The 25,366-nt window shown below is 53.4% G+C and overlaps 1 protein-coding gene across 1 annotated transcript; it reads left to right on the top strand.

The window, feature by feature from the left end:
- The first annotated feature begins 1,587 nt into the window (after nucleotides 1-1,587).
- Nucleotides 1,588-9,802, top strand: SMUG1 (single-strand-selective monofunctional uracil-DNA glycosylase 1). Its single transcript, XM_032786875.2, has 2 exons — nucleotides 1,588-2,283; nucleotides 6,814-9,802. Exons 1-2 carry the CDS (start codon nucleotides 1,924-1,926, stop codon nucleotides 7,339-7,341), a joined length of 888 nt encoding a protein of 295 aa, XP_032642766.2. The 5' UTR covers nucleotides 1,588-1,923; the 3' UTR covers nucleotides 7,342-9,802.
- Nucleotides 9,803-25,366: the final 15,564 nt, after the last annotated feature.

The following is a 25,366-nucleotide window of genomic DNA, read 5'->3' as shown; positions in this document are numbered from 1 at the left end:
GACAGCTTGCAGACCCCCGCCCCCCAAATAACCTCGTGACCCCCTGAGGAGTCCTGACCCCGAGTTTGAGAACCCCTGAGCTAGAGGGACATGCTGCACAGAGCCTGGTGAAAATGAATGAATGAGCAAGGTAGAGGAGAGCAAGCGATGGAGGATGGGAGTGGGGCCTCAGAGAAGGGGCAGGACCTCAGAGAAAGGGCTGGGCAAGGGTGCTTGATTTTCTGCAGTCAGAAAGTTGGCAACCCTAAGCTTGGCCTGCTGGGTGATTGTGGACAATTCGCTTCCCTGGTCTGTGCCTCAGTTTCTCCTGCTGTCCCTTGTCTGTTTAAACTGAAAGCTCTCTGGTTGGGGACTTTTTGTTCTCTGTTTGGACAGCTCCTAGCACATTCGTCCATGACGGGCTCCTAGGTGCTACTGTAATACACCTAATAAATGTGCAGCACCTAGCACAGTGTGGTTCTGGCTTAGATGCTACCATAATGCACCTTAATGTGTTGCACAGTACCTAACATAATGGTGTCCTGGCTCATAACTGGGGCTCCGAGAGGCTACCGTAATACACCTAATAAATACTGTGCAGTGCTTAGAGCACAGGGGTCCTGGCCCGTGACCGTGGCTCCCAGGCGCTGCTGTAATACACGTAATTAATAATAATAATAATGGGGTCCTGATCTTGGTTGTGTGCTACCATAATTGAATGATAATGCTCGTTGCAAGCGCCTTACGGTTGGGCTCTTGGAAGGTTAATTTTCTCCTCCCTCATGGGCGGAAGTGCAAATCTGGGTTTTGTAGGGGGTGTGTGTGTGTGTGTTTAATCACAGCACAAAGCGTTTATAGATTATTTACAGTAATGGTTTGTATCTGAGCGAATGCTTTACTAATTACCGTCATAAAAAGGGCTATAAAAAGCACATTCCCCGTGGAGGGATCTATGTGAAGGTCTTTCCTGGTTCACTTGTAACCAGGGCTACGACGAAATCACTCATCTGAGTTACAGCACAGAAAGAATTCTGGTACAAAATAGGGGTTTTGGAAATGTGGGACTGGGAGATGAGGCCTTTCTCCTCTAGGGGCGCTGGCTCCAATCTGGCCCAGGAGTTGGGGGACTGGCTGGTTCAGAGGAGATAGGCTCCATATCCCATTACCCCAGTTCCTTTAGGGGGCACCAGTTCCAATCTGGCCCCAGGCTGCTGGCGGTGGGGGATGGCTTAGGGGAGATGGAATATGGGGCTTTTTTCCTCAGGGGGAGTGGGGGGCTGGCTGTGATCCAGATGCAGGGTGGGGGTATTGGCTAGCTCAAGGGGGTGGGTAATGGGATATGGGGCCTTTCCTGTTGGGAATACTGGCTCCTCTCTGCCTCAGGGTCAAGGGACTGGTTGGTTTAGGAGAGATCAGGGAAAGGGATATGGGGCCTTTCACCTCTAAGGGGGCCCCAGTTCCAATCCAGGTCATTGGCATCAGATGCTCGAGGGTGCTGGGTACAGGGTATGAAGCCTTCCATGTCTAGCGCACAGGTTAAAATCTGGCCCCAGGTCAGGGCCCGGCTGGCTCAAGGGAACGGTGCTGGCTTTCACCTTGAGGCTATAGGTTTGAAACTGGTTCCTGGCCAGGAGGACTCGGTGGCTTGGGCTGGAGTCATTGACTCTAAGGGTGCCAGCTCCCTTCTACCTGAGCCAGCGGGGGTGACCCATCCATGGCAGCCTCTGTCAGGCGAGTTTGCTCGATCTCGCACTGCCTCGGAGTGAGACCAAGTTGTGTGCCCAGAGCCGCCACGACAGCTGGTCCTCTGTTGGCAACCCCAGTGGCACCGCGGAGACCCAGCCCTCCTCTCCACCCTGGCAGCAGGTGCTTGGAGCTGCACGTGCCCTGTGGAGAAGCAGGGGGTGTGGGAGGGAATCTGTTCCCTCACAAGGGATCTTGAAAATGGCCCCCAAACATCACGTGTCTCCCACCTCTCCTGCTGGGTGGTTCTTACTGGCTAGTGTCTGTTTGGCAGGAGATGGCAGCATGATGGAGCAGCCGGATGCTTCCCTCGGTGCCGCCCCTCTGGGTCCGCCCTTCCCCCCGGGGGACGTTCTGGCCACCCAGTTCCTGCAGGCTGAGCTGGAGCAGAACATGCGTCTCAGGGAGCTCTCCTTCCTCAACCCCGTCTGTTACGTCTACAACCCTCTGGAGTACGCCTGGGAGCCCCACGAGGACTATGTGAAGAGATATTGCCGTTCCCCTAAAGAAGTGCTTTTCCTTGGCATGAACCCCGGCCCGTTCGGGATGGCACAGACTGGGGTAAGGCAGCCCGTCCCACGGGGGCACCTGGGCAAGGGGGACAAACGGGAAGTGGGGACTGGAGCAGCGACTGTGGACAACGTCTTGGCCCCATTGGGCATTTGGCCGTTGATTTCAGTGGCCCAGGATCTCGCCCCGGGTTGTTATGGGCCCTGGAGCCCGTTAAGGCTTTAGGTTAGACCAGTCTTCCCACATTCGAACTGGAATCTTGGGGGCCGGGGCAGAATTGGGACATGTCTTGAGTTGCATGGTGGGTGCACTGGAAGTGCCACGAGACGTTCCTGTACCTATTGACCACAGCCAGTGTGTGGTGATTGCGGGGGGTAGGTGGGGTGGTGAGACCTTGCACGTTTGCACCAATGGGCCAGATCCCCAGTGGGTGTCAATCAGCCGTAGCTCCATGGAAATCAATGGGGCCAGACCCCAGCGAGTGTCAATCGGTCGTAGCTCCATGAAGTCAAATAACATTAGTGTGGGCATTATAGCAGAGCATAGAAGCCCCACCCAAGACCTGGTTGTGCGCCTGGTGCTGCACGTACACATAATGGGAGGCCGTCCCTGCTCCATGGAACTCACAATCTACATACATAAAGAGCAGGAGGGGAAACTTGCCCACGGGCGCATAGCAGAGCTGGGAATAGAACCCAGGTGTCCTGGTCCAGTACACTACCCTTTGGCCCATGACACATTTTGATGATGTGCCCCCTGGGAGTGTGCTCTGTTCAGTGGCTGCAGCTGGGAGCCACGAGCTGGTTGGTTGATACAATGCAGCTGGTTAATATTAATGCCATTAATTCGGGGAGTAATTAGGCGCTTGTGCTGCAGCAGGATCTCCTGCCGTTAACGCTCATCTGCCCAAGGAGCTGCAGCTGCCTCAAGTGCTGCTTGTGTAGCAGGCTCTAACATCCTGGTACCCTGTGCGCAGGTGGGACCAGTGTTCCCTGCCGCCTCCTCTAACGTTTGACTGGGCGGGGGCCATGTAGATCCACTCCTCCTTTGATGCCATGCCAGGAAGCAGAGCGGAAAGCTGGTGTCAGAGTCCAGGGCTTGCGAAGATATTACAAAGCACTAGCGCATGCGCACACGTGTGTGTGATTTCTGCCCTCTACTGTATGGAACCAGAACTGCTCTACGGTGTGTCATAGGCTCTGTACTACTAATGGAGAGTCTCCTTTTACTCCATGAGAAGACGGAGGGTCCGGTGGTTCAGACCCTACCCTCGCACTTGGGAGACTGTGGTTCAAGCTCCTGCTTGGCTGCAGCCTTTGTGTGAGACTTTGGGGGAGTCTCCTAGCTGCTCAGTGCCTCAGTTTCCCCCGTCTTTACCATGGGGATGATAGCCCTGCCTCACAAGGGGGTTTGGGGGCTCTCAAATACAGTGGTAATGGTACTATGTAAGTACTCTGGATAGACTGAGTTTCCTGCCTAGCTGTGACTTGTTACTGTGGTTTAGTCTTGCCGTTTGTTTAGCTTGTGAATGCAGCCACCTCTGGGGTGAGACACAGCAGCTGTTCACACTTCACCCAGCACTGAAATTACTATTATTACTATTATTTTATTATTTATAGTATTGTGGTAGCACCTAGGACACCAATTTTCAAACTTTTTGAGTGGCGCCCCACCTTTGATTTAAAATTTGTGGTTGCGACCCCTCCCCCTGGGGCTTTCAGGGTGGGGGAAGGTGACTGCAATGGTCTCTGGGGGCGGAGCCAGCACTGGGCACGGAGGCATTGACACTGAGCCAAAGGCTGGGTGGCCCACTGAGGTGAGTCAGGGGTTGGAGGTATCTCTACCTCCCTGAGGCCCCCTCCCCTGCACGAACACTCGTTCCCCCACGTCCCCAAACGTTCCTCAACACCCTCCTAAGGGGGTGCGCCCCCCCAGTTTGTAAACCTCTGATCTAGGAGCCCCGGTCATGGATCAGCACCCCATTGTGCTAGGTGCTGTACAAACAGAACGACAAGTCTGTCTCTGGTCCACCTCTGGGGTGGGATGCAGCAGCTGTTTAACGGCAGCACTTTAGGAGAGGAAGTGAAGAAGGACTCTCTGTCCATACGAAGCTGCAGGGAGGGATTTTAAAGTAACAGAAATAATGGAGTTTGACCAGGAAAACCACATCACAGGAGAATCATGGGTAACTCCTTAGCCCTGCTGTCACTCAGGTATCTGTCCAGCCAGCTCCTTCCCAGTCCCAGCTCGAGGACCTGATCCTGCCTGTACCACCCTCAGGATCTCAGTGGGCATTGGAATAGAGGGCTGGCCAGTTTATCCAAGTGACTGGCAGAGGTGGGAGGCTGCCCTGTGACTGCTTCCTCCCCACTCACCCACAGTTGAATCCATTTGCAGAGGGCCAGAAAGTGGGAGCGCAGCACGTCTCGCTCACCGGATGATGTGAGGGGATGGGAGAGCAAGACGGAGACCCCTTCCCCCAAGCCCCTTCTCCACTCCCGATGCCTGACAGCTGCTCCATCACTGATCCCCTCTGACAGCCCCTGGTCCTGGGGTCAGAGGTCAAAGGATCAGCTAAACAAATCATTCAATAATGCGCTTTACTTTATATTGGGGGGTCGGAGGGTGGGGGGTGTCTCCCGCTAAGCTGCATTTGTCCAGCTGCTAATTGGCAGATCTGGCGAGCAGGGGCGAGGGAAGGCTTTATCTTGACATTAGACCCGGGGCGATCAATAGACGCGGCGGGGGAGGAGGGGTTTTGTGGGGACCGAGTGCTGCAGAGGGCGAGATTGGCTTCTCCTGAAATATGATTACAGATCAGGGCAGCACAGGGCCAGGACCATGAGGGCTGCCGCGGCAGGACCCTGGCACTGGGGGAGGGGTGGGACCCCCCTGGTGTTTTGTATCAATTCAACTTCTGTGCAGGGAGCTAATAACACAGAGCCGGCTTCGTTCGGCCGCCATGGTGTCCTAGCCCAGGGTTCCTTTCTGGGAGCCAGCAGGGTTGGGAATCTGCAGCCATTGGGGTGAGTGTTGGGGGCTTTGGGTTAGGATCCTTCCACCCCCTTGTGACGTCTCCATCTCAGTCACTCTCAGCCCTCAATCCCCGCTTTCCCAACCCCCTTCTGCCTCAAGAAGGCTGGAATAGCATGAGGCTGTGGGTTGGAATTGAGGAGCACCAGCAGAATCTGTGTGTGGGAGCCCAGAGCTGGGGTAGCAGGGGGCTGCAGGTTGGGATTGAGGGGCACTGGCAGGGTGGTGTGTGTATGTGAGCCCAGAGCTGGGGTAGCAGGGGGCTGCAGGTTGGGATTCCGGGGCACTGGCAGAGAGGTGTGTGTGAGCCCAGAGCTGGGGTAGCAGGGGGCTGTGGGTCGGGATTGAGAGGCATCGGCAGAGCTGTGTGCGAGTCTCACTCTCTCCTTTTCTGTCTCCCATATGAATGGCCCAATCTGGCCTGTCAGCAAACAGCCTGCATTATTATTTTGGGGGGTGGCCCTGGGGGAGGGTGCCCCTGGTATGTGTGGGGGATGGCAGTGGGCTACCAGGAGATTGGGGTTCAGTGGGGAGAGATAAGTCCTGCTCTGTGGGATTGACTCCTGTTACCTCCTTATTGGGAGTGGGGTCATTGTGCCAAGTGTCCCTTCCTCAATCCTGCTCTGGGGGTGCTCTCCGGCAAGTGGGGCAGTCGGTCAGTCCCAGGCATTGGCCTGTGTCTGTGTCAGGATGGGGAAGGGTGAAGCAATGTCTCCCCCCTGCCCCTTCTGCGTAGGCATCAATTCTTTGTGGCCATTGTACAGCGGGATCCTAATCCCAGCCTGTTAGAGATGGGGCCACTTCTTACCAGGGAGTGCTTCCTTCCTCTGCCTGGATGCAGAATGGGGCGTGGGGGGCAGCAGAGAAGAGCCCTGGCTACTCGCTTAGGCCTGGCAGGGATGGCTCCTGGAATGGGGCCATGCAGATCTTCAAACACGGCTGTTTGCTGGGGCAGAGGGTTGCAGGAGGAGGCTTGGTTGTCTCTGCTTTTTCTGTCCAGGTGGGTAAAATGGGGGGCCTCCTGTGTTCAGTTTCCAGCTCTCAGAGTGGACTGGGGTCCAGTGATTAGAGCAGGGGTGGGGGATGGGAGCCAGGACTCCTGCATTCAGTTCCCAGGACTAGAATAAAATAAGAGTTGTTTTTATACAATGTTTGTATAGCAGCAGTGGCCAGAGGCCCGGATCCAGAATAGGAACCCAACCATCTCAGCATGCTGACCACTGCACAGACTGAGAGATAGCCCTGCCCCAAAGAGCTTACACTCTAAGTAGACAAAGGGTGGGAGGGGAAACTGAGGCACAGAGCGTTTTGCCCTAGGTCATCCAGCAGGCCAATGGCAGAGCCAGGGCCAGCACCCAACTCTCCTAATGTGATGCTTTATCTAATAGGCCACATTGCCTCCCATGGTGTCTACCTCCTTTGGCTTCCCTGATGCTCTTGGCTTTAGCCTGTCAATGGCTGTGGCTCCGGTTCCATGGCTCCCCCGATGGAGGAGGTGGGGTCCTGCTAGTCAGGCTCCTCTCTGACCCTGCTCTTGTTCCCCCACAGGTGCCCTTTGGGGAGGTGCGTCACGTCCGGGAGTGGCTGCAGATCCGTGGGCAGGTGTCTAAACCGGCCCAGGAGCACCCCAAGAGACCTGTCCTGGGGCTGGAGTGTCCCCAGACGGAGGTGAGCGGTGCCCGCTTCTGGGGCCTCTTCCGCTCACTGTGCACTGGCCCTGAGGCCTTCTTCCGCCGCTGCTTCGTCCACAACCACTGCCCGCTGCTCTTCATGAGCCAGAGCGGCAAGAACCTGACGCCGGCCGACCTGCCGGCTGCCCAGCGCGAGCGCCTGCTGCAGATCTGCGACGACGGGCTGGCCCAGGCCGTGCGCCTGCTCAGTGTTGCCATGGTGATCGGCGTGGGCCGCTTCGCCGAGCAGCGGGCCCGCAAGGCCCTGGCCTCGGCTGGCCTCCAGGTCCGGGTGGAAGGCTTGATGCACCCCTCGCCTCGCAACCCCCAGGCCAACAGGGGCTGGGAGGCCATTGCCAAGGCCAGGCTGGAGGAGCTGCGTGTCTTGCCCCTGTTGACAGGCTGAGCCTGGGGCAGGGAGGACACCCCCTGCTGGAGACACTCACTGGGTCTCATTCATGGCCGATGCTCCTGGCCACCTAGGACATAACATTTCTGTTGCCGTTGCCACTGATTAGCGGATAACAGGAGCCCCGTCCTGAAGGCTGGGGCTTCCTGCACCAACACTACCTCCCCAAACCCTCACCTGGAGTCTTGTTACTCACCATCTACATCCCCCATAGGGGGCTGCAGAGAAGCGGCCTCGGATCCTGCTCTCAACTGGTGTCTGATGGAGACAGGGACTGCAGCCTTCAGATCTTCATGAGCTGGGGGTTTGGTTCAGGCCTGTCTTCAGTTCTGCCACCTCTCTGTGGCTGGGCCCAGTCCTGGCTGGAAGGGCAAGTCAGATCCTTCCACCCCCGGCTTGTTAGAAACCAGTTGGTTCCCATGCTGTTCGGCCCCCTTAACACTGAGATGAGCTGGAGTTTGACATCAGGAGGCAGCTTGGAGTGCTGACCAATTTACACCAGCCCAGATCCACTCCCTTGGTGTCCTGTTGTGACGGGATCCCTGGGGTATGACCTGGAACTGTGGGATTGCTGTGCCTCCTTAATCATATTTTGCCAACCCCCCGCCCCCCGTGCTGTTATCATTCAGCACCAGCATGCAGAGACACACCCAGCTAACTTGCCTGAATGGTCTCCAAGCCACTCCTGAACTATGCAGAGGGAAACACCAGCACATCTCCCAAGCCCCCAGCCTTGCACCCCAGAAATATACCGTCTTGCACTCCTCAAGACCTATTCTTGAACCGTGCAAGCTCATTAATTAGTTTGCCCCTTCGTCAAAGGATAGGGGACATGCACCAGCCTTTGTAATCTGAGTAGATTCCCCAAGCACTTTAGACAAACTCATGGCTAAAGATAAAACATTAAAGTAAAATCTGTCTTCCTGTAGTTAATAAACTTAAGTGATTGTCAGTGTTAGGCACAGAGATCAAAGTTGGTTACATAAGAAATAAGAACAGACTTGCAATCTAAATTCTAACTTGAACAGACAAAGATTTACATCAAACAACTTTTCTCACCCCGCTGGATGTTGCTGGTAGGTTATAGTTCTTAATACACAGGCTGGATCGCTCTCTCATCCTGGGACCAGTCTCCTCAGTTCAAAGTCTTTGTCTTTCCAGCATTCTTGTTGCCTTCAGGGGAGGAGAGAGGACAAGTGATGATGTCACTGTCCCTTTTTTTAAATACTTTCTTCCAGGTGCTAGATAGATCCTTGCTGTGACATGGGGGTTAGGCCGCTTCCATTGCGTATGTGGCCTCTCTGAGGAGTCTTAGAGAGTGAATTCTTCTTGATGGGCCATCAACACATGTCTGGCTGGTCCTGATGTAAATCTGTCTTGTCAGCTGTTCCTTTGTTGCCACTGAAAGGCCGGCAGTGGGCGTTTCCCATTTACCACGTATCTCAGTTGTGACGTCGCACCCCAGAATGCTTTATGGAAATATGTTTGTAAATGTATATGTGACATAACTGGAATATGTTTTATGCTACATATATCATGTAACATGTCTCTGCAAAGGTTATGACCTACTGAATATATTCATCCTATTTGTATGCATGTATCATTTTTGTGTTCGAAGTTATGAATATTGGCTCTGTACTTGTCTGATTTTAAGTAGCCTTTGTAAGGCATTTGGTCAGCTTCTTAAGAAAGGAATTTGCAAGTTAAGTGCCCAATCAAGAAACACTTAACGGACAATGGACCTTGGAAGACTCTAATCCACATAAGAAGTCTATCTGGGGACGTTCAGGGTAGCATGTGAACATGCCGCCTGTAAAGTTCTGAGACATGCATGGACATGTGAATTGCCCCTGTGACTCCAAAACTCCAGCTTGCAGCTGGATTCCTCATAGGAGAGAGGAGGGGAGTCTCCACCCGCAAGAGAGAGCCTATTTAAGCCCCTGGGAAATCCCTCCATTTTGTCTTCAGATGGCTCAAGAGATAGCCTCTCCACCCCCAAGGATACCTGAAAGAAACTGGAACAAAGGACAGTAGCTACAGGGGTGTGAGTGGTTGCTGGACCCAGACTAGAAGGAGGCTAGTCTGTAAAAGAATCTTACTGGAACATCTCTGAGGGTGAGATTTCATCTGTAATCCCTTTCCTATGGTATTAGGCTTAGACTTGCGTGTTTTATTTTATTTTGCTTGGTAATTCACTTTGTTCTATCTGTTATTACTTGGAACCACTTAAATCAGGGGTCCCCAACGGGGCGCCTGTGAGGGCATCTAAATGCACTCGCGTACTGGCTGGTGGTCGAGTATCTGCTGAAATACCGCTGAATTTTGGCGGCATTTCGGTGGATGCTCGACTGCCGCCACGGTCCTTTGTCTGGCGCCCGCCAGATGAAAAAGGTTGGGGACCACTGACTTAAATCCTACTTTTTACATGTAATAAAATCATTGTTTACTTATTAATTAATCCTGAGTATGTATTAATACCTGGGGCTGGGAGAGAGGGAGGTGGGGGGACAGCTGTGCATATCGATCAGTGTTACAGAGGGTGAACAGTTTATGAGTTTACCCTGTATAAGCTTTATACAGGGTAAAATGGATTTATTTGGGGTTTGGACCCCATTGGGAGCTGGGCATCTGAGCGTTAGAGACAGGAACACTTCTTAAGCTATTTTCAGTTAAGCCTGCAGCTTTTGGGGGACGTTGTTCAGACCTGGGTCTGTGTTTGTAGCAGGCTAGTGTGTCTGGCTCGAACCAGGCAGGGCACTGGAGTACCAGGCTGCCAGGGAAAACTGGCTCAGAGGTAGTCTCAGGACATCAGTTGGCAGTTCCCAAGGGTTTTCTGTGATCCAACCCGTCACATCATTATCAAACAGAGCAATACTTCATAACTTCCCAAACAATGATTGTACGTACAGTTCAACAGGGTCGTAATGTTCAGTGGCTCTAGACTCTTTAAATGATACCTCACAAGACAGACTTTGTACCAAACGTAATCATATCACAGTGATGAATATGGGTGTGCCAGACTGCTACAGTGTCCCACCTGTCCAGCAACATATTTTGACCTCACCAGCCCAGCCCAGAATGTGGTCATGCCCTGACGTCCAGCGCCAGACACATGTTGATCATTGGCTGGATGCCGAATCCAGTTTGGCACCTGTCTGCCAACCCTAGGTCTTGAGTGTCCTCGTAACCCACTGGTGAGTGTGTGTTACAACATCTTCTCTGTGCTGATGCACAGCGGATGTGAGTTGTTATAGCCCCGTCCCCTGTAGAGGCTGGGCTTAAGCTGTAGTGGCTTATGCTGTTGGCTTGGGGGGTCCCTGATTCAATCCCTGATGCATTGGCCAAGAGGGTGGCCATCATCTTAGCATTCACAGATGCAGCCCTGTGTAGCTGGGTTTGCAGGCTGGCTGAGAGTGAGACTAACAGGGCCACCCAGAGGATTCAGGGGGCCTGGGGTCTGAATTGCTGCCGAAGACCCGGCACTTGGCCGGCGGATCCCGGGGCGGAAGGACCTCCCGCCGCTGAATGGCTGCCGAAGACCCAATCCTCCAATTTGTCTAGGTCACTCTGAGTCTATCCCTACCTTCCAGCGCTTCTACCTCTCCCCCCAGCTTAGTGTCATCTGTGAACTTGCTGAGGGTGCAATTCATCCCGTCATCCAGATCATTAATGAAGATGTTGAACAAAACCGGCTCCAGGATTGACCCCTGGGGCACTCTGCTTGAGGTTGGTCCTGAGGCTGGTTTTGTAGACTTTGCTGGGGTACTAAGCAGGAAGGGTGGATCTGATGCCCTTAAAAGTGATCTGAAAAGAGGGAAAAATAGGGTGGTGCCCCCCCCCTCATTTTGGCAGATGGCACAGGCCTTTATTTTAAAATGTCCTATTCCCTGCTTGTTGTTGCATTAACAAGTCAGTTCTTGCATGTACTCCTGTTCCTGCCGGAAGTCTCTGTTGCGGGCTGGGGAGCTGTGTGACTGCAGACATGCCATGCACATGAAACCTTAAGTGATTGGGAGGGGAAGCAATTTTGCTTTTTTGAATGCAAGTTTAATTTTTTTTGTTTGGTTTTGTCCAGACTTATTTAGCTCAAACAACCAAGGAGTGTTTGGGAGAAAAGAGGTCTCTGTTAAAGATGTCATTCAGAAAGCTCCCTATTCAACTCTCCAAGTCCTCCAGGAATGATCACACTGGACCTCTGGAGACAGGCAGCAGAGGTGAGTGTCTGTGTATATGGGGGAAATACATTCAGTCCTTTATAAGGACAAAGTCCGGTTTTATTTCCCATTCCAAGTCTCCTTTTAAAAGAAGCAAAGACAGTTCCTTGCCCTCAGGTTCCCCTCCCTCATTTCTCCCAAGTCAGTGTGCAATACATGGAAGATCTCCACTGGGTAAATTTGTATCCTCTACTTCCTTGACCTGTGTGTATACCGGGGAAGAGGGAAAGTATAATTTTCTGGAGAAAGGTGCCCTCCACGCCTCACCCCACCCATTGCCTTTGAAGGATTAGCTGCGAGCTGCACATGAGCCGGCTGTGGCGAAGATCGAAGGTTTATTCCAATCCAGGAGTATAAACATCTCTTCACTTAATAACATTTTCCAAGCTGTAATGTTGCAAATAACTCAGTGCTAAGTGCCGCTGCGCCTCTGTCTCTGGACCTTTAAGTGCTGTCAAGGCCCGGTGATGGATGGCCCGAGGCGGAGTGGACAAAAGCAATTTGCACTTTTCTGCTAACTTAATTCGCAGCCCGGGATCTGCTGGCGCAGCCGCTTAAGGATTCACATAACTTGTGGGATGTCGGATGCTTCTCTGCACCACCGCCTGTGGTGTCAAATCAAACATGGGGCTTTTGCTCAGAGGGGAGTGGGGGACTTGGGACAGACATGTCTTGCTGAACAGAGCCACGTCCCATTCTGGGAGTCTCACACCCCTTCGCTAGCCACTTGCAGTGGTAGAGGAAGCTTCCCTGTTAAGCTACCTCCCTCTGTGGCTTGTGGGTAGGGCACCAGATTGGACCTCAGGGCACATTGGTTCTATTCCTGGGTGTGACCTTGGGTAAGTTCCTCTCCTGTTTGGTGCCTCAGTTTCCCTTCCAGCCATTTGTCTAGTCAGACTGTGAGCTCTTCGGGGCAAGGCCCATCTCTCGCTCTGTATTTGTGCAGCGCCTGGTGCGATGGGACCGGTAGGTGGTACTTTCATGCTAATAAAGAATAGCTCAGTTCAGTATGTGGCCTTTTAGTGCCTGGGGGTTTGCGATAAGGATACCTGCACTGCTGGGAACTGACCCCCAAGCTGGCCAGCTGCTTTCCCACATCTAATGAGGCTGCTCGCCTTGTGCTGGCTTAATATCCTTACACTGTAATCTGGTGAGAAAGCGCTGTTGGAGGGGTGACCTGATGACCCAGAGATGAGCAGCACGTGGAACTATGTGAGCCTCTTAAAATGAACCCACCACTCCTGCTAAAATGGGGTGAATCTCACTCACTAACTCCGTCCCTGTCCCTGCCCCTTGCCGGCAGGCTGTGTAATTATGCATGTGGGATCAGACAGAAAGTGAATCGCAGGCCTCTTGGGTGATCCAACCTGTGCACAAAGTGAGGCTGGGGTCCTGTGGCAAAAATAGCTATGGGATCATGTAGTTAGACACTGTATCATAATAGAAATACACGAGGGGGGTAAGCTGAGGTTGCGCACAGGCCTCCTTTCCCCCTGCAGCTGGATGTGTGTGTAGAGCTGGTGCTGCGAGGCAGTTGATGCCCGAGCTTTGGACCGTGCCAGCATTAGAAGGTTAAACTCACGCAGGCACCTGGCTATGCTGCACTCGCATATGCTGCGGCCTTGCCTTGCCTAGGATGTGAAGTTGGGATGGGGGAGCGGCAAGCCTGTGAGCTAACTCCATCTAATTAAGACCTAAAACTCAGGTCAAGACAAGACAAATTGTACTGGAGCATCTGCTAAGTGGGTTGAGTTAGAGCCTCAGGGCAGGCGTTTCTCTACAGATAGAGTTACATGTGTTTAACTTAAGGTGTGATGTTAAACTCGCCCCGAAGGTGGTGTACACATTCTTATTTTGGTTTAACCCACTGTTATGACAGGAGTCACCAGGTGGCAATGTTGCGCAGTCTTGCCAGTGCTTTTTCCTTCATATGGGAGCAATGTTCAGTCTTGGAAGACATGCCGCCTTGTTGTTCTGCGATGCACAGTTCTTTTAGGGGGTGCTGTTGCAAGTTGCAGGCAGCTGCTGATGCATCGGCTGACCTACCCTAACTAGATGCAATTGCTGGGGTGGAGCTGCTTCCTGGGAACGGGGCATTGGCGTTTGGGTGGAGCTGCCGAGCAGATGGGATTGGCTGCCCGCCACTCAGGGCCACCTCTGTTCCCAGACTGGTGCATATTGTGTAAGTAAACAAATTACACCGAGAAAAAACCCGCTCTCCATGTCACCGATTTCTTCCCCAACAGAAAACTGACCAGCAGGCTCCCCCCATCTGCTTTGCCACCCGGCTCAGGGACAATGCCAGCCTTAATTCGATTTCTTTTAAGCCGCAATGAGACTGTCCACATTTGCCCTGGTTTAACTGCATGGGTGCCAGTTTGTGTAGAGCCCTGCCCTTCGACAGCTTTGCACCGGAAAGCATGGAATTTACTCCACTGAGCGTTCCATGTGGAGGCATTTGTGCAGGATGACCCAATGCCCCCTTTCTTTGTGCTGCCTCACCTCCGTCTCCGCTCCCTGGACAGGGCAGCTAGCGCCTGGGCAGTTCAGGTGCTGGGATCAAAGGCGCATGCACACTTTTGCTATTTGCACATAACCTGCTGTCGAGGGCTGCCTTGTCTGAAATGGGATCCAGGCAGGAACGCAGCTGCCGAGAGCAAATGTTCTCAATATTTTATTACAATGCCACCCACTTAACTGCGGTGCTGGGAGTCTGTTTAACGCTAACAACCCTATTCATCAGCTAAACAAATACAGCTGGAATTGAGATGGCTGGAAACAAATGAACCTCCCTGACAGCAAGAGCATGAGTCACCTTTGGTGCAAATCTTCCCAGCTAGCCCAAGGCAGGCTACCAGTGTGATGAGCTGGGCGGGCTCTGGCAGTCTGGAAGCTCGCCCAGAAGTGGAGGAGGTTGAGGGTAGTTTGTGGGCATTAACAGCTTCCAGATCAACCAGTGACCCAGCAGCTCATCCCTGGAAGATCATAGTATGTTGGGTACGGTCATCCAGGCTGGGAAGCAGGGTTTCATGGACAAGTCTAGTTCATCACGTGGCAGCTAGGAGAGTAAGAGTCCAAAGCTATCCTTGAAGGGCAGAGGTGTGGCTCTCCCAGAAGCCAGTGCCAGCCTCTGAAAGGGCACTGAGAGCCAGGGTAGCCGCCCTTCTCTGCGTTGGGCTCTCAGTCTGTCCATGCTGCAGATGTTTGCTCCCAATGTAACATGTAATAGGGCATAATTGTCTGGCAGAGGCATTGTATTGGCCGTGCCAGGGAAGCCCATGCAGCGATATCCAGGGCTGTGCCTGACACAAGCTGGCCCTGCCAGTGCCTTGTGTTTGTGGGCATAGTATGGATAGTTTGAAGGGGAGAAAACCCCAAAGAAGCTCATTTAACCCCATGTTTGCCAAGCCCCATGTTTTTTGTGGGTCAGCAGTGGGGCCACGTGCACGGTTCTTTCAGATCATATTCTGCACACCTGGGGGTGCTGGGGCATGGTGATGCTGGAGGGTGCATCTGCCGCCCACACAGCAGGCAGAGCATGGGTAGTATCATATTACCACCCACCCACTTCATCCATCACCGAGTCACAGACTCCTCTAGGTGTAAGGGTGAGCCTCTGGGGTCAGTCTGTCCTAGCCTCCCCCATGAGCCCATTGTGATGGCGGGTTGTGGGACATGGTCATCTGTCTGTGTGAGGACTGAGACCCAGCAAACTCATTGCACGAGAACCACCAATTGAGGCCAAGCATGTATTCCTGCCCCGGAGGTGAAAGGCCTTGTATCCTATTCCCTAATGCCCCCAAGCCAGCTGTCCCCCGACCTAGGGCTAGCTTTTAACCAATGCTCTAGAAGGAAAAGGCTCCATTCTTATACCCAGCTCCCTCCAGCCATCGAAGCCCAGTGACCTGAGCCCAGTTCAGAGTCGGCGCCCTCGAGACAGAAGCCCTGTATCTCATTCCCTGACTTGGACTGGATTGGAACTGGTGCCTCCTGTAGAGCAAAGGCCCCATATCCCATTCGCCTAACCCCCTCTCAGCCACCCAGTCCCCCCCTGGATTGGAGCAAGCGCCCCTAGAGGGGAAAGACCTCGGTCATACCTCATTCTGTGGCCCCTAAGCCAGCCAGTTCCCCCTACAGCTGGATCAAAACCAGTGGCCCTAGAGGGAAAATGCCCCAAGTTTCTTTCCTCAACAGCCTATGAGCCAGCCTGTCCCCCCTGGGGCTGGATCAGAACCAGTGCTTCCTAGAACAGAAAGGTCCTGTGCTCTTTTCCCTGATCCCTCCTCATTTATGACCCAGCTAGTCCCCTCTGCCACCAGTACCAATTGCTCCTGGTCCATCCTGCAGGCCAAGCTTGTTTGCCTGCCGTCTCCATTGCTCCCAGGGTTAGGTGGTTGGCACCACAGAGCCATTGGCCCGATGATGGATCCCCCGGGCTGGCTGCTTGCTCTGAGCTGAACAGTTCCCCATCTGGACCATGGCAGAGGATGGCTCCCTCCTCCCGCTCCTTCACTCTGCTCCTGTGCAGAGGCACGGAGCTGCCCTCTCCCTCGGTGCATATGGGGTAGCACAGTATAGTGAGCAGAGGGGCACATGCAGGAGGTGGCAGGGGGCAGGGATTAGGGGTGGGGATGTGGGTAAGGATGGGGGTGCTCAGGTGTGTGGAGGGGTACACACAGTATTCTTGCAAGTTCATGACAACCGTGTAACCAGATGTGTGGTCTAATCACACATGGTACAGGTTCATACACCCCGACACACAGGTAGCATGCGCACAGCAGCCCCATATACCCAGGTACAAATAAGCAGACAGTCACGGGGGAATATTGGCTAGTGGTCAGAGTGCAGGGCTGGGGTTTGTTCCAGGCTCAGCCAGTGACTTGCCGGACGGCCTGCAGCTAGGTGAGATTTCAGGAGCATGATCTGGTTAGTTTGTCGAAAGAAGATCGCAAAGTCACTTGATGACTGCGTGAAGGACCTTCATGGGGAGAAGCCACCAGATACTGATGGGCTCTTTGAGCTAGTGGAGAACAGCTGAACAAGCACCAATGGCTGGAAGTTGAAGCCAGACCAAGTCAAATTAGTTTATCAGTGAGGCGGAGCAACCATGGGCACAAAGGTGGATTCTCTGTCTCTTGATGGCTTCAGAGCTAGATTGGAAAAGCTGCTTTAGCCAGACACAAGCTTTTGAGTAAGGGGGTGGTTTAATGTCCTGTGTTATACAGGTCAGGCTGAATAAGCTAACGGTCCCTTCTGGCTTTACATGCTACAAAGCTATCCGGTCTCCGGCCTGTTAGGCGAGAGTTCAGGCTAGATCAGGGCTTTTCAGCCTTTTCCCATCTTCCAGCATAAAATAGTTCTGGGACCACCAGCCACCAAGCCATAAGGACAGGGACTTGGACCCCCAGGATGAGAACCGCTGGCCTACGTGAGCAGAACAGGCCCAGGTAGCCTTAAAAATCTCTGAAAGCCACATATGGCTTCATCTCTTCGACTTTGGGGGCATCCTGCCTGCTGCACAAAGGCCCCCGATTTCCAGAGATGTTGAGACCCCTACAGTCCCAAACAAAGTCACTGGGACCTGCAAAGAGGGGCTCAGTTACTCTGGGGTGTCTGAAATCAGAGGTCCCCCAAATAATAGGCCACATGGGGTGAGATTTCCCAAAGAAGCCTGTGGGCGTTAGGAGCCCTGATCCCATTGAAACTCTGGTGCTTATATGGTCCCCCATCACCATAGCATTTGGGCAACTCAGTCTTCCAGCCTCATAGCCAGGGGTGGCTCTAGCTCTTTTGCTGCCCCAAGCACGCAGGCAGGCTGCCTTCGGTGGCACGCCTGTGGGAGGTCCGCCGGTCCTGCAGATTTGGCGTACCAAAGCCTCCCTGTCTGCCGCCCTCACGGCAACCGGCAGGCCGCCCCCCGCGGCTTGCTGCCCCAGGCATGAACTTGGAGCGCTGGTGCCTGGAGCTCATAGCACTGCTGTGCTGCTGGGCCACACGCTTATCCCAGTTACAGTCTGGATCTGAGGCCCAGAAACTCAAAGATAGTGAACTGCCTAATGCCCGTTGATTCAATCATTTCATAGGAGTTAGATGGCTAAATGCCCATCAGGCTCTGGGCGTAAGGGTGTGTCTACACTGTAAAGCCGGACATTTGGGATCCGGTTTGTGACTCTGACTCCTCCCCCGCCCCCACCCCCCCACCCCCCAGCAGGGTCCTAACTCCTGGGTACTTGCTGAGCTGGATCAGAGTGATTTGGGTGTGGATGGGCAGGGGACTTGGGCTCCAGCCAGAGTCAGAGGCCAGGCTTAGCGTGCAGTGTAGGGATACCCAAAGGTTACGTCTACACCGCAAAGTAGCCCCTTCAGCAGTGAGACTTAGCGCCTGGGTCAACTGGCTCAGGCTCCTACTACAGCAGCAGTGGGAAACTTTTTGGCCTGAGGCCCCCATCGGGGTTTCAAAACTGTATAGAGGGCTGGGTAGGGAAGGTTGTGCCTCCCCAAACAGCCTGGTCCCTGCCCCCTATCTGCCCCGTCCCACTTCCTACCCCCCACAGAACCCCCGACCCATCCAACCTCTCCTGCTCCCTGTCCCCTGACTGCTCTCCCAGGACCCCCTGCCCCTTATCCAACCCCCCACCCATGCTCGCCCGCCCGCCCGCCCCCTTACCATGCTGCTCAGAGCATCAGAACTGGCAGCCACGCTGCCCGACTGGAGCCAGCCCCGCTGCTGTGCAGTCCAGAGCACCAGAGCAGGCCGGCGGCTCCCGCAGCCTCGCGGCCTGGCAGGAGCTTGCAGCCCTGCCGCCCAGAGCACTGATGGCACGGCGAGCTGAGGACTAGCCTCCCTGGCCAGGAGCTCAAGGGCTGGGCAGGACGATCCCATGGGTCGTAGTTTGCCCACCTCTGTGCTGCAGGGCTAAAAATAACTATGGAGACATTCCTACTTGGGCTGGAATGCAGCTCTGGTCTCACAGCCCAAGTGTCTACAACTGCTGTTTTTAGACTCACTACTGCACATTTTTCTTTTTTTGCTGTGTAGTTGTACTCAAAGTTCCAGGGCAACTTTGCATCCTAGGAGACTCAAACCCAGGGCTTTCCTCTACTTGGGGCCCCAACCATTAGACCATCCTGCCCCTCTAGGCCAGTCAGCTGCCTCAACTATTTGAAACTCTAGTTCCGAGCCTTTCCCTGTCTCTGCCACAGCTGCCTCGTCTGCAGAATGAGGTTACTCCTCCAGTTCCTACCTCCAGCCTCGAGGGTGAGTGGCTTGAAGCCCTTGGAGGTGGATGCAGAGAATTACTGAGAGGGAATGTGGAGGATTATTCTTGTGGGACTTTCACGTGTTACACTGCGTCCTGCAGATGTGCACACACAATCCACACACACACACACGATCCACACGCACACGCAGACCCCTAGATCAAAGATCAGGTGCAGCAAGAGTGTTCTTGCTTTCTGCATCTGGAGGTGCACACTGCACCTTGGGCCTGAGTGGTTTAGCCAATATTCGGGGCCTTGCCGGTTATTTACATTAAGGGAAGAAATGGATGATACGGAAGAGTTAGGTCTGTTCTTGGTGCAATTTTGTTTATGTACAAAGAATGCGCACAGAGTTCTGGGCCTGAAACGCAGCAGGAACAAACAGCAGCAGGCAGCTGGCTTGCTCAGAAATCCCCAAGCCTGCCTCTCCGGGCAGTCCAGTGCTCCAAGGAGCTCTGTCCTTCTGCTGTCTGTCAGGGCCAGGCTCGCGACAGCTTCTCTCCATTTCTGTTGGCTTTCTCCGCTTCCTGCCTCTCTCCCATACAGCTGGCCACACAGCCCCTCAGCCACTGCATTTGCAACCAGGGAACCTCTCTCAGCCCACACCATTTAGCTTCTGATCAGGCCTTGCCAGGCAGCCCTATGCTTTGGGCAGTGGCTTCTATTGTTTCCAGTTATCACTACATACATGGAGCTTAACTGCTTCTGCCAGTCTTCTTCTTTCCTATGGCAATAGTGAAACACTAAAAGCAATGGTGCAACTACAGGCGGATCTTTAGGTCTCTTACCCAGTCCAGAGCAAAGGGGGTAGCCATGTGAATGGCTGCGACACCTCCAGGATGAGCACAGATTGGACAATCACCCGTGATATGTCCACCAGTTTGCACCATGCCACTATGTTCTCCCCTGGTACATGCATGAGCACAACGAATGTCATCAAATTAGCACCCGAATGTCCTGAAAAGGCCTCCTGGTCAGCAAAGCAACAGCCAAAATGGCCCCTTCTGCTAATTAGCCAGAATGAAGGGTGTTTAGCACACCCATGGGGATTAACCAGGTCTGGGACAGTCTAGAGAACAAAGACCTGCTTGATGGCAGCCATTAGCACCCTGCAGCGGAAACACACAGATTCGTTTCAGGCATCCCTCACTCCAGAGGTGACGCCCGGCTCCAGGGGGTTGCTCGAGCTGATGGTAAATGCCAGGCAAACTTTTGCAAAATTCAGAATTTTGAACCAGCTGCTCAAAGGTTGGGCCCGGTCTGAGGTAAGGTTTTGGTTTGGGCCTTGGAAATGAATATCCAGCAGAAGCCTGTTCAAGGAGCGTAACAGCCCGACGGAGGCAGATTCTGAGTCCCAGATTAAGGAATGTGACCCAAAGGGCAATTTCTTTTTTGCAGCTAAAACGATGCATTGTTTAGTACTAAAGTGCTTTAAGGCCTAGATCAGTGGTCCCCAACCTTGCAGTGTGGCGGGCGCCGGACGACCAGCCGCTGAAATGCTGCTGAGGAGCACGGGCGCCGGACAAGCAGCCACCGAAATGCCGCTGAGAAGCGCCAATGCCAAGAAGCGTCGCTGCCGAGAGGCAGCTGCATTTTGGCGGCGATGCTTCTTGACGTGGCTGCTTCTCGGCAGCATTTTGGCAGCTGCTTGTCCTGCGGCCATGCTCCTCGGTGGCGGGGCGCTCCCTTGTCGGTAGGTGGGCGCACATAGATGCCCCAGCGGGTGCCATGGTGCCCACGGGCACCGCGTTGGGGACCACTGGCCTAGATCATTAAAGGTATTAAAGGACCTAATTCCCACTGAAATCAATGGTAGTTAGGTGCCTAAAGACATTTGAGGCTCTGGGCCTAATCTGCTAAAGGAGAAAATCATTTCCTCCCATTCCAGCTGCACCCGGCCTGGGACAAGGGAATCAGCGTATCTTGGTTCTGTTGCTAACTTGGGGGGTTGACCTTGGGCAAGTTGCTTTCTGCCTTGTCTGTGGAGACTGTAAGCTCTTCAGAACAGGCCTTATCTGATGCTCTGACTGCAGCGCCTGGCACAATGGGCATGAGAGCAGGCTTGGGTGCAGGGCTGGTGCAACCATTTAGGTGACCTAGGCGGTCGCCTAGGGCGCTGGCATTTGGGGGGCGCCATTTTCTTCAGCAGCAACTGTGGCGACCGGATCTTCAGCTGCCCTGGTCGCCGCCGGCATTTAGGCGGAGGGGGCTGGGGCAGGGGAGTGGAGGGAAGGCCGTCTGCAGCAAGTAAGGGGGGAGGGCGGCATGCAGGGGAACTCCCCGCCCCAGCTCACCCCTGCCCCGCCTCCTCCCCGAGCACGCCGTGGCCACTCCACTTCTCTCGCCTCCCGCCAATCAGCTTAGGCGCTGCAAGCCTGGGAGGTGGGAGAAGTGAAGCAGCCACAGCATGCTTGGGGTGCTCGTGCATGGAGCAGGGGTGAGCTGGGGCAGGGTGAGGGGTGCCTCAGGGCGGAGAGTGGGAGCTGCCACCGGGGGGGGGTGCCTCAGGGTGGGGAGGGCGCAAGGTGGAAGTTTTGCCTAGGGCGTGAAACATCCTTGCACCGGCCCTGCTTGGTTGGCTGCTGTCATGTGAATAACACGGGGTAAGCCCAGCACCCTAAGATTTGACCTACAGCACCCGTGCTACGTCAGTTTTGCAGCCTCTGCTCCATGGATCATTTCAGCTGGGATCGCTCCTGTCCGGATGCTAACGCTGTTTGCAGAGATCGTGGCTGGAGGCCAGTTTCTTCGAGGCTTGGCAGCCACTTCTCTCGCTCGCGCCAGCACAAACTGCTTGTGTTGTTTCCCCCTTCCACGTCCTTCTGTTCATCTCGAGGCGACAGACTTCACATTAATGGTTATGCCACCAAGGCAGGATGCTTTCCCCAGAGCCGGAGGAACAAAACGTCTCTCTCCGCCGCATGAAATTTACATACTCATTAATGGGAGCAGCTTGGATTGGATCATTAGCGCCGGCGCTTCCGTCTGCCGATTGGAACTGGCGCGGCGCTTACCAAGCAGTGCCCTCGCTTCGGGTCCTGGAGGGAAACTCGCTCACCACCCTGTTTCTCTGCCTCTGAGGCTCTTCTGAACCCAGGAGCTGCTGCAGTGCTGAGAAGCGCTAGCTTTCTGGCTGGCATCAGCTGGTGGCAGTTCTCCTGTGATCAGAATGCAGTGGGGAAGGCCCGTGGGAGGGCCAGCCCAGGGGACACCATCCCTTTAGCCGCACAGTGAAACCAGCCCAGGCAGTGATGGTGCACACTTGCTTCCCTCCCATATGCATACAGAGCATCCCCTGCTGATCTGGACTCAGGGGCTCTCTTTAAGCCTTGCCTTAAAGGGGGTGGGGGCAAGTGGGGCAATTTGCCCCAGGCCCTGCAGGAGCCCCGTGATCCCTGGCCCGGCTGCAGTCCAGGTCTTTGGTGGCACGTTGATGGCGGGGGGCACTTCAGTGCTGCCGAAGACCCAGACCGCTGCCGGGTGAGTACAAGCGCTGCAGCTCCCCTGCTTTGCCCCAGGCACCCTGAATCCTCTGGGCGGCCCTGCTTTAAGGAGATGATTTAGTTGGGGTTGGTCCTGCTTTGAGCAGGGGGTTGGACTAGATACCTCCTGAGGTCCCTTCCAACCCTGATATTCTATCATTCTATGAGAGGAGTCCAAGTTCCTCAGCCCACCTCTCGCTCCCTCTCCCTCAGCAGTGCGGTCCAGCGACTGGGGCCCTAGACTGGTGTTCGGGAAATGGGGGTGATATTCCTGCCCCTGGGCTGTTGAGTGACCTAGGGCAATTTCCTTCGCCTCTCTGGGTCTCTTTTCCCACCCTGTGTCTATTTAAACCGTCATTTGGGGCAGGCACTGGGCTTCACTAAGTTTGTACAGCCCCTAGCACAGTGGACCCTGAGCTTGGTGCTTCTGTGACTTGACTAATATCTGCCACATGTACAAATCGCCCACAGCATATTGCCCTTGAAGGGCACCACTCCTCGCCCCACTGCTGGGAGATCGGTGGGGGGTGTATGGATTGTGCGGCTGAACGCCAATGCCCCTAGGAACTGGGCTGAGACCCACCCAACTTATTTCACACAGGCCACTCGAGAGCCATACGATACCACCAATAACCTCCAGCAGATCCGCTCTGATGCTCCTGGGGTGAACAGCTCCCTAGCCCAATCTCCCTGCGAACCAGCCAGTCCCCTTTTGCCACCGTTCCACCACTCCTACAACTAGTTCACACGTCTGCTGGGCTTGTTATTGGAATGGAGGAGTGGGTGCTCATTCCCGATCTCTGAGTGGAGATATTTTAGCCTCCAAATATATGGACTAGACAAATTATTGTTTTTAAGCATCACCTCCCAATTTTGGAGAATAATTAGATCCCCGTGTCAGGTCACTGAAATGTAACAGCAGGGCCTGCTCATTGCAAGCTACTGTTTGTCAGGGGAAATTGTTTACTTGCAGAAGGTAATTTTGCTCCATGCACTGCAAGTTGTAAAGTGATTAATGCTCACAATTGGGATTGTCTGTGAAGCTCTACACTCCCGTCCCTGCTCAGGCAGGGAGGCCAGGTTGGGGGAAGTTGGCTGACCCTATTAACGCCAACCAAGGACCCCTTTGATGGGAGTTCTCAGCACAAACTAATTGGGACGGCTCAGCATCAGTGCCCATTGAAATTGTCTAGGTTGGGTGACTTGTCTTTTCAAATTCATCCACCCCCTCTTGCTGTAGGTGTCTTTTTTTAAACAGGAATTCAGAGTCATTGAATGACAATCCCCTTTCAGCGTAGGAAATTCCCAGCCACTGAAGCCACCGAGTCTGTATGTATTTATGGATTCAAATTTATCCTTTGCTCTGGGCTCCTTAAAATAGATAAATATAAAACCAAAAATATTGCCTCCGCCCCCTCTCCTCAGGGGCGGCTCTTGCGTTTTTACCACCCCAAGCATGGCAGGCAGGCTGCCTTCAGCGGCTTGCCTGTGGGAGGTCCCTGATCCTGCGGCTTTGGCGTACCCGCCGCTGAATTGCCGCCAAATCCGCGGGACTGGTGGACCTCCCGCAGGCGCGCCGACGAAGGCAGCTTGACTGCTGCCCTCGCACTGACCGGCAGGGCGCCTCCCGCGGCTTGGCACCCCAGGCACGCGCTTGGAGCACTGGTGCCTGGAGCCTCCACCCCCTCTCCTCACCAGCTAGAGGAAGATGATGTGCTACACACATGCCTGGGAGGTTAAAAAAATCCAGGATCAAGTGGAGGAGAGTTCTAAAGTCCATCCCAGTATCCCCCTCTATCAAAGGAGAAACTTGAAGGATTTGTGCTGATCTTACCTGCAGCAGTATGGCTTAGGGAGAGAGGGGGATTCCAGTTACATTATATTTACACTCCTAAGCATATTTCCATAAACATATGGAGTGCAACATCACAGCAGTGATCCACCCCAAATCATGCAGGGCTTTATTGGTCAAGTCAAATCCAACCTTTTAGATTCCATTTAGAAGAGACGCCACATTAAGGTGTCTGAGTCAAATGATTGGTGCCATCAGTTTTATTATTTGAATGTATGTCACCATATCACAAGCTGCTGATCTGACGTCCTAGATGCTAGAGCTGTTGCAAAAAGCATTAATTGTCATGAGGGGGGGTTCAAAACCTTTTGTTTGAGCTGAAAATTCCCATGCAAGTTTTTCAGTTTTTCTTCAAAAAAATGAAACCTGAAAACTTTTTTGGATTCTGAACTGTTTTAGGTTAAAAAAAAACAACCCAATCAGCTTTTGGTAAATATATTTGGTTCTTGCATACCATTTTCAGGAAGACCATTTCAGTTTTCAGTCAAAATATGTTGATTTTTGGTAAAATTTGGAGGTTTGGTAAAAATTAGTGTTTTCAGTAAAAAAAATATTTTTTTAATTTCTGTTTTTTTAGAAAATTTCATAAAATATGAAAATTTCCCATAAAACTGTTGTCCCCCCTCTTCTTTCTTTCTTTCTTTCTTTCTTTCTTTCTTTCTTCCTTTCTTTCTTTCAAAAAAGCCATTTTTCATTGAAATTTTGTTTCAGTGGAAAAATGTCAACCTGCTGGCCTAGATGCCCACTAGTTCCTGAGGTAACTGCTTCTCTGACCCCCTCATGCCCTTGCTGAAGGCACCCACTTAGGTGTCAGGTCTCTAGTGACCACCTCTCTCAGGGCAGAGTCTATTGACTTTCTTTCTAAACCAGGAATTTACGCTGCAGTTCACTGAGATCCTCTCAGCGGGTCTGACTTCATTTAAGCACCTGCTGTCCTGTTCTCTCAGGGGCACTGACAGGGTTAACCAGCGACCAGCCTTCCTAACCCAAAATACTATTTAATCAGAACAAAAACATTACAGAGAAAACAGACATTGAAAACAGTAAACAGCTCAGATGCAGGTCTTAGCTTACCAGGATCCATCTATCTTCCTCCTATAGATCTAGGCAGATTTCAGATCATCTGTCGGGTGTGTCCCTCTTGGGTCTCACACTGACACAAGGGACAAGTTCCATTTGCAGCTGGCCCCACACCTACCAAACCTGCTGCCCCT

The sequence above is a fragment of the Chelonoidis abingdonii genome, chromosome 26, assembly GCF_003597395.2.
Source record: "Chelonoidis abingdonii isolate Lonesome George chromosome 26, CheloAbing_2.0, whole genome shotgun sequence".
Classification (NCBI taxonomy): domain Eukaryota; kingdom Metazoa; phylum Chordata; order Testudines; family Testudinidae; genus Chelonoidis; species Chelonoidis abingdonii.
This window is presented reverse-complemented; position numbering and strand designations above follow the sequence as displayed.